Raw genomic sequence first — 13,992 nt, forward strand, 5'->3', positions numbered from 1 at the left:
AATCTAAGAATTATTATATTCGAAAAATTACTAAATAATGTCTTAGTACATGCGTATAGGTATATGCGTGTTTATATATGTACATGCATAATATTGTTGTAAGAATTATTACAACAAAATACTACCCTATGAGGTATGAGGAGGAGGAGGATATCCTATTGGGAGGCTGAATTAGGCGAATAATATGGGTCAGTTACTAGTTAAGTATCGAACTAAACACAAAAAAATAATACATCATCGTTATCTATGTGAGTCGAATCGAATTTTAGAAATCTCACTTATTGATATAGATAAATACTACTAAACCGTAATACTAATTTTTCTTAAAATGTGTGCAATCTTGAATTTTGTAATCATCGATAACTAACCGATAATGTTCAGTAAAAAGACAGAGTATTGTTGCTCATCATCCTAAATTTTGGTGTATGATCACCATAAACCTAATCATGTAATGCGGTCGATTCTAACAATTTATACATGCAATTATAAAATTACGTGAAAAAATATGTAAGACGAGAAATATTGTTTTTGGTGGTAACGCATAAGTGTTTCTTCAGCTGTACGGATGTCGAAAGAGAGCCATAGATCTTGACTTCAATTATTAATATCACCTTTAATCTCATCATCGGTTGAAATCAATCACCTAACTTTTACCTTTGCGCCCGAAATGAAGGAGAAAAAGAAATGCAAAAACGCAACACAAATAAACAAACCACTGCCGACATTTCTGCCATCAAAAAGCACACAAGCATAAATTTCAAAAGAATATTGTTCATTTTCCATTTCTGCAATATAAATTAAGATTAAAAAAACAAATAAACACGTATTTATAAGTGCCTTTCGATTATGGCACATAATGGAATGATGTCACGTTAGAACTTAGAAGTTATAATAAACTTTGGTTTATTAATAAAAATAGCATTGTTTAAAAAATTTATGCCTAACCCTACCTAGGTTCTGCGTATGCACTAGATGGCTGGTCATCGTTCCTATTAATCTCTAGGTGTTTGAAAATTAAGGAAATGCGCATAGACCTGCTTAAGCGTTGCCTAGCCAACCCAAACTCGCCTAGGTTGCAACCATTACTTAGATAGAAAATAGATAACTTTCATTTTGTATTTTATTTTCATCAAAAATTGTAGAAGACTTATGAACACACAAAAATTGTAGAAGACTTATGAACACACACTATATGCTTGTTCTCCATATTTTCATTATATTCTAATACGTTATAATCTATATGTCATTCTATTTTGTAATTTAGGCATCACAATGCAATTATTTATTTTTAAGCATAAGTACGCACTTATTTATACAATATATAACAAATTTACTTAAATCTGCTTAGTCTGCTTAGGTTCCGTCTAGTTACGTAGGCTCTACGGGCCTACTACCCGACTAATGCCTAATGTCTTTTAGAATTTTATAAAATAGTCATTAAACCTGATCCCTAACAATAAAATCAATAAAAAAATTTTTAAATTCATCTACAGTATATTATTTCGATTTTTATATAAAAAAATCTGTCCATATTTCCAAGTAACGACATAGTTATCGACAATCAATAATCGAACAAAGCTCACTGATTAAACAGTGTGAATATAAATCCATTTTCAATTTTTCACACAGAAAGTTGGTAAAATTAGAGATGGCCGCCAGCTTTTCAAAATCCAAATTAAGTTGGGCCCCAGTCCCAAACCACTTCCCAATGCTCTTCAATCTTTACGTCACCAACCCTCTCTCTCTCTCTCTCTCTAGATATGTTGCTAAATAAAGTCCATCTCCCACTTTCACTTCCCACTCATCTCTGAGCAGCTCAGCCCTCTGCTTTCTGCAAAAATGGCTCAGAAGACGTTTTTCTACTTCGCCATTTTCTCAGCATTCTTCACACTCACTTCACTCTCCCGCACCCTACCCGAATCCGAAACCGCCACCTTCCTCGACGTCTCCTCCTCCCTCCGCAAAGCCCACGCTGTCCTCTCCTTCGATCCGGAGTCCCTCCAACCGCTGGAATCCCAATCCCAGGAATCCCAACCCCTCAACTCCTCCGCCTTCTCCCTCCAGCTCCACCCCCGCGACGTCCTCTTCAATTCCCAGCACAAGGACTACAAATCCCTCACCCTCACCAGACTCGGCCGCGACTCGGCCCGAGTGAACTCGCTCCACACCAAGCTCCAGCTGGCGCTCCAGGGGATAAAAAGAGGGGATCTCGAGCCCATGCACGCCGAGATCCAACCCCAGGACCTCTCCACCCCGGTCGTCTCCGGCGTCAGCCAGGGCAGCGGCGAGTACTTCTCCCGGATCGGCGTCGGGACTCCGGCGAAGTCGTTCTACATGGTGCTCGACACCGGCAGCGACGTCAACTGGCTCCAGTGCGGCCCCTGCTCCGATTGCTACCAGCAATCTGACCCGATTTTCAACCCGGCCGGATCTTCCACCTACAGCCAGCTCACGTGCGATGCGCCGCAATGCCAGGCCCTCCAGGTGTCCGGCTGCCGCGCCAATAAGTGCCTCTATCAGGTGTCGTACGGCGACGGATCCTACACCGTCGGCGATTACGTCACTGAAACGCTGTCGTTTGGGAGCTCGGGTTCGATTAACAAAATCGCGTTGGGATGCGGACACGATAATGAGGGATTATTTGTCGGGGCCGCCGGGTTGTTGGGCCTGGGTGGCGGGCCCTTGTCACTGACCTCCCAGTTTAAAGCGACGACGTTTTCATACTGCTTGGTTAACCGCGACTCGTCCGCGTCGTCGACTCTCGAGTTTAACTCCGCCCCACCAGCTGATTCCGTCACGGCGCCGCTAGTCAAGAGCGAAAAAGTCGGCACATTTTACTACGTGGGGCTCACCGGATTCAGCGTCGGCGGCCAACCGGTCTCAGTCCCGCCGTCGCTCTTCGCGGTGGACAATTCCGGAAACGGAGGGATCATCGTCGACTCGGGTACAGCCATAACTCGGCTGCAGACTCAGGCGTACAACGCCCTCCGCGACGCATTCAAGAGGCTTACTCGGGACCTGCCGACTGCGAGCAGCTTCGCGCTGTTCGACACGTGTTACAACCTGTCGTCGCGGACCAAGGTGCAGGTCCCAACGGTGTCGTTTCAGTTTTCCGGCGGGAAGTCGTTGAGCCTTCCCGCGAAGAACTACTTGATTCCAGTGGACTCGGCGGGGACGTTTTGCTTCGCCTTCGCGCCGACGTCGTCGCCGCTGTCTATCATCGGGAACGTGCAGCAGCAGGGGACACGCGTCAGCTACGATTTTGCTAACAAGCGCGTGGGATTCTCGCCAAATAAGTGTTGAGAAAAGTTTAAAACAGTAGGGTCGGACTCGGGTTTTTTAGGTAATAGGTTCGGATCGTGACATGAAATTAATGTACGATAACCAGCTATTTTATCCCCTCATAAATTTTATTAATCATAAAGAAAGTAACCGTATATTTGGTATGGTATTGTGGTGTACTGAAATACGAACGCAGTATATAACTATTTCAGATGTAGGAGAGTTGCATCTACTTCCATATCAAATATTTGTAACCTTGGTAGTTCGTTGATATTTACGTGTAATTAGTTTACGCATCATAATATGAGCGACAAATTAGATGTGTAATGCATATTTTGAGACGTTAAATTAAAATTGTGTTTTAGTACTATACAATTGTTTGGGCCCAAAATAATAGTTTGGGCCGAGTGTAGAATCATTCTCGGCCCGGAAGGCCTTGCGACAAGAAGACCATGGATCGTTCAGCTTGTGGGCTTCCAAACCTAGGCCGGTTAGGTCAAAATGCAATGACAAGTCGAGTCCTGATACAATAGGGAGTCTCGGCAGGATTAACAACCTAGAAGCGGATAGGGCTCGAATAAGGACTAGGTTCACAATCCTAATGAAAATAGGACTGGTCGAGGTGATATTGATCCGGAGAGGGAAAACCTAGTCCGAATAGGATTCTATCTCAGATTCAGGGTCCAGTGCTGTAAATAGCGGAAGCTGTGCATCAGGAAAGCCCCCACAAAATCAATACAAAATTGCCCTGCGCAAACTCTCACAACTTGAGATCTTTTTCTTTTCCTTTTTCGCTGACACATCTTCCGTTGGCATCAACAGCACTGTGGAAGCAACCGGTGGTATCTTAAGTCGGCATAGATAGCTCTGTCACCGTAGAATTGGTCGGTCTCGCAGTATCTTCCGTTGGCATCAACAGCACTGCGGCGAGAACGGTCGATTACCTATCCAAGTCTCGGTCGAGAAGGGTTTTCGAATCCTTGTTGGTCGAGGTCACCTCATTAGCCTTCTCGGCGAGGTGAGGTGTCACAGTTATTACATTCGGCACATTGCAAGCCGAATTCGGTTCGTGAACTTTGTAAGAAATAGCAGCCTTGTCTTCAGGCTCGAGAACCCAAGAGGCCGAGACGTGTTCCTTTCTCGGCCGCAATCGCAAGACACAGAAGTCAGTAGCGCGACCCAACGCAGCATCATCAAATTTACTCCTCGGCCGAGCCTCGGCCGACGAGTTGGCACGCCCGCAATCACCGAAGGACGTAGTTAGCTTAGAATATACTTGGCCTGCGCGCCACGTAGGCTTTGTAATTTCTAGGGTCAACAACAATAAAAGTAGGATACTAATTTGTCTCAAAATATGCATTACACATCCATCTACTATATAAATTGAGTAGTGTGCCTCTTTTTTAGGGATTTTAGCCGAGAAATACAGTTGAATCGCTGGCGTGGCCCGGGTCGGCCTGATCTGAAATACATGCTTTCAACTTCAAACTAAAAAGTTTCAAAAATTCGTATCAATTTTAATTTTGAATCGGAATTGCAATGGCATACGAAATTTAGTTCTTTTGGAATCGGATTAATTCGGAATTTCAAAGTTATGGAATTTAATTGCCCTCAAATTCTCATTTTTTTATGTAATATATTAATGGAAGTGTAATTGAAAAAATAGTTACATATTTGAGTACATTATATTACAAATCCAAAGCTAATGAGTATATAATTAAGTTATGCAAGTTTCGCAAACTTATATCGGACTCGGAATATTAAGTACCTTCCAATTTTTGTCCAAATTTTTTTGAAATTTTTCGGATATCATAATATCTGTTTCAATAAATCGAAAGAAATATCAAAATAAGTTGAAATCGGATATTTTTATCCAAGTTGCACACTGTGGGTCTTCAATGTGTTCACAGACATGGATTTGGATCTTCTTCGAGACAATTGGTCAGGATCCTTCTAATTGGTGTTTGTGGATCGTTGAATTTTTATCCAACGGTTACAATTATTATAACTTTTAGAGAATCTTCTTGTTGTTTGTAGCCGTTGGATAAAAATCTAACGGTCCACAAGCACCAGTCAAAGGATCCTGACCAGTTGCCTCGAAGAGGATCCAAATCCCGACATAACTCTAGTCCAATGCCGTACAATAGTACCAAAGTCTGGAATACGTTGCAACAGCCATGCATGTCTGCCACGTGGAATTGTATTTGTTTGTTTATTTAAATTTCATATTTTAATGGTGCCGTGTTCCCATCTCTGACTGTTTGTTTCTGCATGTGATTTTTGGAGCGTTTACGTCTGTGACTCTGGTGGGGTTACGGATCACATGGATCGTAGGGTCCACTTTCGGAAGTGGACGACAACGTCGGTAATAAGCTCTAGTGGAAGACAACGTCACTGTTTGACCGTGATGATGATCATACTATCGTGCTATTAATTCACGTGTTATAATGTATAGTTTGTAAACAAAAACCTGATCTGTGATGCTTCGTGCTTGTTTAGCACATCTTGGAGACTTGGGGTCGTGATATCGGCGGAGAAAAATTTGTATGATATTATGTTATGGAGCAAGAACGTCATTAGAACCGTGTATTCGTTTTAGAATAATATTTGTCTACTAAAAAATGAGTATGAATTCTTACTCAAAACTATAGTATTTGAATCATAAAACTTTGTACTTATGATCATCTCTATAAAAACTGAATTAAAACTAAGGTCGTTTAGTCAATCAATTATAACAAATACATAGATGGTTTGTAATGCTTTTAACAATTCCGTTCATTTGTTTTTATACAGTTTTATGACTAAACGATATTAGTTTTAATTGATTTTTTTGCATAGGCGATCTTTATAAGATGATTGATAATATAAACAATTCTAATTATAAACACGAAATTTTATAAATAGACACCGATCAATTTTAAGTAGAAACTCCTACATATTCTTTAAATAGCCAAGCATTGTACTTCATTTTACGTAAGTCGTTCCCGTGATTGTCGGCAGCTGCTCTTTCTGGTTGGGGCCTGTGGCTTTTGTTCAGACGAATGGAAATGCATCTAGTTGAACAACAAAAATCCACCATGCGGAGAACAAAATTTCAACTTAATTAGATTATTTTTTATTATCTTTTTTGGGTCAATCATCTTTAGATTATGATAATCACAACTGATTACCAATGAATTGATTTTTCTTTTCAGAAGTCAGAAGATGGAAAATTCTATACTTTTTGCAAGAAAATAACTATTTCTTAATATTTTGATGATTAATTAGCGAAATGGCAGATTAAGGAACTAGTTAAAGTGCCCAGATATTTGAAGATATTCGGGCTTAAGACCCACCTGCCTTATGATCATAGTCATCTACGGTTATTGGAGCGTCCCCGGACCTCTGCAGAGAAAAACCCCTAGAAGTTTTATTTGAGTAATATTCTGATTTAATCACAACTAGCTTTCATGCACGTGTGTTTTAAATCATGGCATGTTATGCGTGATTTATACGTTTTAAATGTATTTATATGCGTAAATTGATAAAAGAAAAGTCAAATATTTGAAGTAAATGAATAATCTTAGATCAAATATCATTTGTTAAAAAAAAAACAATCATTTGACAACTAATTTAATTACATTATTATTCGCGTGGAAAATATTTTTTTATAACCGGCATTACACGCCTCTTAAGTTGTTTTGAACGTATTTAAAAATAGAGAAAATAATATTTCATGAACATTATTATCTGATTGAATCACATTATTATTGGCATATTGTAAGATATTAATTAAAAAAAAATTGTACTATTTTATCACTGGCGCTACGCTCCTCTTAAGATGTTTTGAACACAACATTTATGATTTTCTTTATTTTTTATTATATTTTTCTTTCCCCTTCACATGGGCACCATCAACTTTCACTCATTCTTCTATTTTTTTTATTCTTTTCTCCCTCCCTACTTATTATTTATATTATAATATCATATTTTATGATAACCAAATTACCCTTGCATTATTTGATATATTGCTATAATATTATATTTTATGATGACCGAATTACCAAATTACTCTTGCATTATTTGATATATTGTATAGGGCTGCTTTTGAATTTTTTTGGTTGAGGGGTTATTTGGTCCAATTATTTTTGTTAAAGCCGGTGACACCAAAACAGCCTTCCGGCTTTATATATAGATTATGAGAATATAATTCAAAATTTAATTGCTAAAGAGAAGCATAGTGTTATAATCAACTTTGTTACTTCTTACACACTTTTATTAATTTTTGTCCATTGATTTTTTTTCAATTCATTCGATTTAACTACCAAAGATCAAACCACGAAGACTTAAAAAAGGTGGGTGAGTGTTCCAAAAACTAATGAAATTACTTGGACCTCTTCACATGGGAAGAATTGGTTCACCATCAATGTGATGTTTCAGTCTAATTATCACAAACGTCACATGGCGATAAACCAGTTTCATGCAAGATTTTCCCCACCTTCACATGTCATGCCTTTGGTTGAGATGAAAACCCAAAATGTTGGAATGTTTTGAATTTGAAAAGCTTAATTGTATTTGATGAGAAAAATTCAGACTAAATAAATTGCATAGATCCAAATATGTAAAACAAAAAATGGGAAAAATACAAGTTGCTAATTCTCAAGCATGATGTTCTAATCAAATGTAGTAATATGATTCTCAAAAAATGGAGTAATATGATTCTCAAGATAACAAATGAAGCAATTTAACCGCATTGTTCCAAGGGTTTGGCAGTATTAACGAATGTTGCGCTTTTGTTGAACCCCTCGAGCAAAAGAATACGCACCGCTTCTACACCATCTTGAAACGTAAAATTCAACTGAAAAGCATTTATAGTAGTTAGAATCACGGATTAATCTATAAGCCTCTCTAGAGATTGCATTAGAAACTTTACAAACCTCGTGTTGTTCTTGATTAGTAAATGGACGAAGAACAAAGTTGACAGGATCCATTTTCCCAGGAGGACGTCCAATGCCTACAGAAATTTCACCAATTGAATGAATTTTTTTTACACATTTAGTTCGTTTTCCCTAATGCGTAATATAGAAAGAAGTATTAGGGAAACACTTTTGGTGGTCTAGGGAAAGTACCGATTCTTAAACGAGGAAAATCTCGACTCCCTTTAAAGTGATCAATGATACTCCTCATCCTGCAAGAGAAAGATGACAGGAACCAGTCAAGAGTCATTATGCCATTTTAAATATATTTTCCTTAACATACTGAGTTAAATCTAACAGGCAGACTACTACGATGGCATTGTATATTTACCCATTGTGTCCTCCGTGTCCACCTTTTGGCAACATCCGCAGCTTTCCAAAGGGAAGATCTAGATCATCAAATATCTGAAAACGGGAACCAAAAACTTAAGGCACGGCAGAGAAACAGGACACTCTGACTCCGAGAAGGAAAATGAGGTAAAAAGAGAGAAATAGAATGGTAGTGATTAAGTAAAGGAGAGAAACTGCACCACAAGTACTTGCTTCAATGGAATCTTGTAATATGAAACAATCGATCCAACCTTCAACAAAGGGTCCAATTATCAACCAATTATCACCGAAACATATACAAGTTTCAAGACAAATCCTGAGATAGCTTACTTACAGACTCACCGCTTTTATTCATGTAAGTTTGTGGCTTGGCAAATATAACCGGAACATCGCCAATAAGGCCTGGAAAATATGAAAACAAAGCTCTATGAAGATTATAACTTTCCCTAACAATTGGGGATCTTGGAAACAAAGTAGAGAACTATTCATCCATAAGCGCTGTAAAGCAGCCACAAATTCATAAACAAAATGAGATCGTAAATGGTAGAGACTTAAAAAAAGATACATTCAGAAAAATTATGCAAAAGTGAACACGATCAAACAATTTAGCGAATTTAGTTGCGGCCCTTACGGGTTTGGTTAAGTAACTACATGTACAATCAATCAAACAATATTTCACCAGATGCAGATAATCACACAAGTAAAGAAAATTGAATCAACACAACAAAACTTTTCCAAATGCTATCTTGTAAATTTGAAACAGATAACCAAATTTAGAGCAAACAAACCTTTTCCAACAAGGGCTTTGAAAGAAACACTGCTCAAAGGTATCCCTTCAGCTTCAGCTATGGCATCTACCATCTCAAAACCCACCTGCAAAACAGCACCACCACCATAAATTGCAAGCTTTTGGATTTCAAAATTTACGAGAAAATTAGCAATTGGGTAATCAAATAATCAAGATTTAACACAAGTATGAGGATCATAGTATTGAACTTTGTGTGTCAATTCCAAAGAGGGCCGTACGGACATTGTGGCGGGTGCTGTTGTACTTCTTCCCGGGGTTTCCGAGTCCGACGATGAGCCACGGCTGCTTGGGCGGCTTCTTGGCTTCGACAGGCGCCGTGTCCGAGCTCACTGGCGCCGCGGATACGGTGGAGGGAGATGGTGATGACGAGATTCGGGACATTATCTGAAGCGACGGAGATCGAAGTAGGGGTTTTGAGAAGCGGAAGCAGCGGTGGCAATTGGGAAAGCGGACGGTGGCGATGGATGATAGGGAAGCAGCAACGTTCATATTTTGTTCTGTTTAATTTGTTATATAAACCTATAATTAGCTGAGGGTTTTGAGAAACAGAGGTATAAACCCTACGGCTAAATTGCGAGGAAGAAGATGATGCGGGGGAGAGCCTCTCAGCCGCGGCTTTAGATTTTAGAAGTACCTTTTTTTTATCTTTTTTTTTAATTATTTTTATTATTATTAAAAACACCATAAAAATAGTACAATGGATACATTGGATTAAAAAAAAAGAAAAAAAAAAGAGAAATGGTAACCGGCTCTGTCAAAAGTGCAACTCTCTGTACCTCACGTTTTTTACATAATTTTTGTGTCAATATTATAAAATATTGTACAAAAAATATGAAGTTATGGAAAGTTCAACTTAAAGAGAGTCTCATTCTCTCACAAAAAATAAAAATTTATATACACACCTCGTATTTTATTGACTACACCACATATCTACTTATTATATTAAATTTAGGGTAAATGACTGTTTACTACCCTCATATTTCATAGTTTTCAACATTTAGTACATCAAGTTTTTTTCGTCTCAGAGTCATACCTAAAGTGTAAATTTTGGGACAATCTCATACATCTGTTAGTCAAACTGTTAAATTTGCCGTTAATTGTGACGTGGCGCCCATGTGGACAATTAATGGGCGCCACGTGTCAGCCACGTTTTTTTTCTTTCTTTCTTCTTTTCTTCTTCTTCTTCTTCTTCTTCTTCTTCTTCTTCTTCTTCTTCTTCTTCTTCTTCTTCTTCTTCTTCTTCTTCTTCTTCTTCTTCTTCTTCTTCTTCTTCTTCTTCTTCTTCTTCTTCTTCTTCTTCTTCTTCTTCTTCTTCTTCTTCTTCTTCTTCTTCTTCTTCTTCTTCTTCTTCTTCTTCTTCTTCTTCTTCTTCTTCTTCTTCCACCCGATTGCAACATTTTTTTTTTCCTTCCTCCTTCTCCTTCCTTCCCCTTCTTCTCCTTCTTCCTTCTCTTCCTCCGAATCTGGGGAAGTTTTTTTTTTCTTCCTCCTTCTTCCTCTTTCTTCCTTCCTCTTCTTCTTCTTCTTCTTCTTCCTCCGAATCTGCCCAGATTCGGTTTTTTTTTTTTCTTTTTTTTGAGGAAGATGAAGAAGAAAGAGGAAGGAGGAAGGAGGAAGGAGGAAGAAGAAGAAGGAAGGAAAAAAAGAAAAGAAAAAAAGTTGCAGTCGGAGGAAGAAGAAGAAGAAAGAAGAAAAAAAAAAAAAGCCGAATCTGGGCAGATTCGGAGGAAGAAGAAGAGGAAGGAAGAAGGAGGAAGGAGGAAGGAGAAGGAAGAAGGAGGAAGAAGAAGAAGAAAAAAAAAAAAAAAAAAACTTCCCCAGATTCGGAGGAAGAAGAAGAAGAAGAAGAAGAAGAAAAAGAAGGAGAAGGAGAAGAAGGGGAAGGAAGAAGGAAGAAGGAGGAAGAAGAAGAAAGAAGGAAAAAAAAAACGAATCTGGGCAGATTCGGAGGAAGAAGAAGAAGAAGAAGAAGGAATAAGGAGGAAGGAGAAGGAAGTAGGAAAAAAAAATAATTCCCCAGATTCGGAGGAAGAAAAAGGAGAAGGAGAAGGAAGAAGAAGGAAGAAGGAGAAGAAGGGGAAGGAAGAAGGAGAAGAAGGGGAAGGAAGAAGGAGGAGGGAAGAAGGAGAAGGAGGAAGAAAAAAAAAAAGTTTGTAGTCGGGTGGAAGAAGAAGAAGAAGAAGAAAGAAGAAAGAAGAAGAAGAAAGAAGAAAGAAGAAGAAGAAAGAGAAAAAAAAAATCCCCAGATTCGGAGGAAGAAAAAGGAGAAGGAGAAGGAGAAGGAAGAAGAAGGAAGAAGGGGAAGGAAGAAGGAGGAAGGAAGAAGGAGAAGGAGGAAGAAAAAAAAAAAGTTTGCATGGAAGAAGAAGAAGAAAGAAGAAAGAAGAAGAAGAAAGAGAAAAAAAAAAAATTCCCCAGATTCGGAGGAAGAAAAAGGAGAAGGAGAAGGAGAAGGAAGAAGAAGGAAGAAGGAGAAGAATGGGAAGGAAGAATGAGGAAGGAAGAAGGAGAAGGAGGAAGAAAAAAAAAAAAAGTTTGCAGTCGGGTGGAAGAAGAAGAAGAAGAAGAAAGAAGAAGAAGAAAGAAAGAAAAAAAAAATGTGTCATAAAAAAAAACGTGGCTGACACGTGGCGCCACGTCATTGTCCACATGGGCGCCACGTCACAATTAACGGCAAATTTAACAGTTTGACTAACGGATGTATGAGACTGTCCCAAAATTTACACTTTAGGTATGACTCTGAGACGAAAAAAACTTGATGTACTAAATGTTGAAAACCATGAAACATGAGGGTAGTAAACAGTCTTTTACCCTTAAATTTATCTTAATATACTCTACAAACTTTTCAAAACTTATATTCCAATACTACTCTCACACCTACAATCTTTATCAATTAAATTTTTTAGGACTTTGTAGTATTTTTCTATTCAATTTTCAGCACATCTAGTATTTTATCCATTTGAGGGTTTATTTTTCTATCAATTTCGGGGTTTCTTTTTACTGATCTTGATTCATGACGTATCTAATCTTCACTGTCGAAGATGTTTGAGTTTTCAAGGGATGGATGGAATTGTATGATTATTCTAAGCTTTTTTCATTTTGCTGTTATAACATAGGTAAGTGTAACATGATTATGGAAATTTTGATGCTTAAGTAAGTTGAAGCACAAGTAAACCAGAATTAGTCTAGCTTGATCCACCTTCAATCGATTTTTATGTCTAAAGAATTATTGTGAAAATATTACTTTTTGTAAAGCTTTTAGCTATTAAAAGTTATTCACTCAACTAATTTGGTTGATCTTTAACAATTGTTTCTATCTAATACTGATGCTGCTGCTAGATTGCCCCATGATAAGATAAGTTTCCCTATATAAGTTTTTTTTTACTAAAGGAGTGGGAGAGTGTGGTAAACCTCACAATGGGCTTGTCAGAAAAATATGGTTTAACTTCACATTTGACAATGATAAAATTTAAGACCTCTCACTTGAGGAATACCCCTAGACCGTAGTACTAAGTGACATATAAGTTTTCTTAATGTTTGGAGTTTTTCTGTTTTAAAATTTTAAGGGGTTTAAAGAGTCATTTTATATAAGGTACATAAGTCATTTAATAATATTTCCACGGTTTTAGTTTGAGTAATGTTAGGTAGACCAATTTTTTAGACCAAATTTACATACCATGTGATGTGTTACCAATAAAAATTAAGCACGCTAATCGATATTTAAGTAATAATTTAATCATCAACAAGACGTCATATAGTTTACAAAATATAATTAAAATAGATGGTCACCCTAGCATTACTCTTTTAGTTTTATTTTGTGAGTCATCTTTAAATATGGATTAGTTGGGGGATATTTGAAAAAATAACCAGAATTTTGACCTCATATAGAATTATAATCAACATTTTAAGTTTATGATAATTATAACCAAAATTTGATATAAAAGTGCTAATATACCCTTACTAGCAGTGCTGCAGCATGCATCGTCAAGCTTTCCTTTCCACAATTCTTGCATCACCAATGCTGCATAATTCATGTACTATTTGAATTTCTATTCCTGACATACTTGCCACATAATTCATGTACTATTTGACCAATAATATCGAATACTAATGCATGAATAATCAGAAAATACACTTCTCCATTTCTTCACTGAAATTTGGATCTGCTTTCCCAAATTTTATTATTATTGGGCTATTAATATATTAATTTTACCCTCTTGCTCTTAATAAAATTGTAATCTTTCTGCAATTTCTTACCCGAATAATAATAAAATGTTTGTTTCCCAGGATCTCCATCAAAACATGTGGACGAGGAAGCCTTCATACACAAACCCGAGACCCTGCTACCACTTATTAGCTTACAAGCATGGTTGCAACGGCCAAAAATCCCTCAAAGTCCACCCCGGACAAAAGAATAAGCTTTCGGGTTCACAAAACAAAGATACCCAGATGTAGTTTCTGTAATGGGTTCGAGGGTAAACTGCCAATTTAGTCCCTAAATTATCATCCTAGTGAAAATTAGGTCATTAAATTATTTTTTCAAAAAAATTAGTCACTGAATTATAAAAATTTGCCAATTAGATCCCTAATGTTATATTCGAAGCTACTATATTCAAT

The 13,992-nt window shown here is 37.6% G+C and overlaps 2 protein-coding genes across 2 annotated transcripts; one reads left to right on the forward strand and one right to left on the reverse strand.

Annotated features, from left to right (window-relative positions):
• The first annotated feature begins 1,710 nt into the window (after positions 1-1,710).
• Positions 1,711-3,495, forward strand: LOC103415314 (protein ASPARTIC PROTEASE IN GUARD CELL 1-like). The gene has a single exon (XM_008353656.4). The coding sequence runs from the start codon at positions 1,840-1,842 to the stop codon at positions 3,301-3,303; it is 1,464 nt and encodes a 487-aa protein (XP_008351878.3). The 5' UTR covers positions 1,711-1,839; the 3' UTR covers positions 3,304-3,495.
• Positions 3,496-7,849: 4,354 nt separating this feature from the next.
• Positions 7,850-10,007, reverse strand: LOC103455485 (peptidyl-tRNA hydrolase, mitochondrial). Its single transcript, XM_008395072.4, has 8 exons — positions 9,598-10,007; positions 9,356-9,440; positions 8,902-8,969; positions 8,768-8,818; positions 8,569-8,642; positions 8,391-8,449; positions 8,199-8,275; positions 7,850-8,119 (listed from the first exon to the last, which is right to left on the reverse strand). Exons 1-8 carry the CDS (start codon positions 9,862-9,864, stop codon positions 8,006-8,008), a joined length of 795 nt encoding a protein of 264 aa, XP_008393294.2. The 5' UTR covers positions 9,865-10,007; the 3' UTR covers positions 7,850-8,005.
• Positions 10,008-13,992: the final 3,985 nt, after the last annotated feature.

The sequence above is a fragment of the Malus domestica genome, chromosome 14 (genome assembly GCF_042453785.1).
Source record: "Malus domestica chromosome 14, GDT2T_hap1".
In the NCBI taxonomy this organism is placed as follows: domain Eukaryota; kingdom Viridiplantae; phylum Streptophyta; class Magnoliopsida; order Rosales; family Rosaceae; genus Malus; species Malus domestica.

Bases quoted from the DNA above. Each gene is read 5' to 3' on its own strand.
- LOC103415314 (XM_008353656.4), top strand. From the start codon at position 1,840: ATGGCTCAGAAGACGTTTTTCTACTTCGCCATTTTCTCAGCATTCTTC.
- LOC103455485 (XM_008395072.4), bottom strand. From the start codon at position 9,864: ATGAACGTTGCTGCTTCCCTATCATCCATCGCCACCGTCCGCTTTCCC. The intron at 8,643-8,767 runs GTGCAGTTTCTC...TCCCGTTTTCAG, and splicing joins CATTGAAGCAAGTACTTGTG to ATATTTGATGATCTAGATCT. The intron at 8,120-8,198 runs GTTTGTAAAGTT...AATGCTTTTCAG, and splicing joins CTAATCAAGAACAACACGAG to TTGAATTTTACGTTTCAAGA.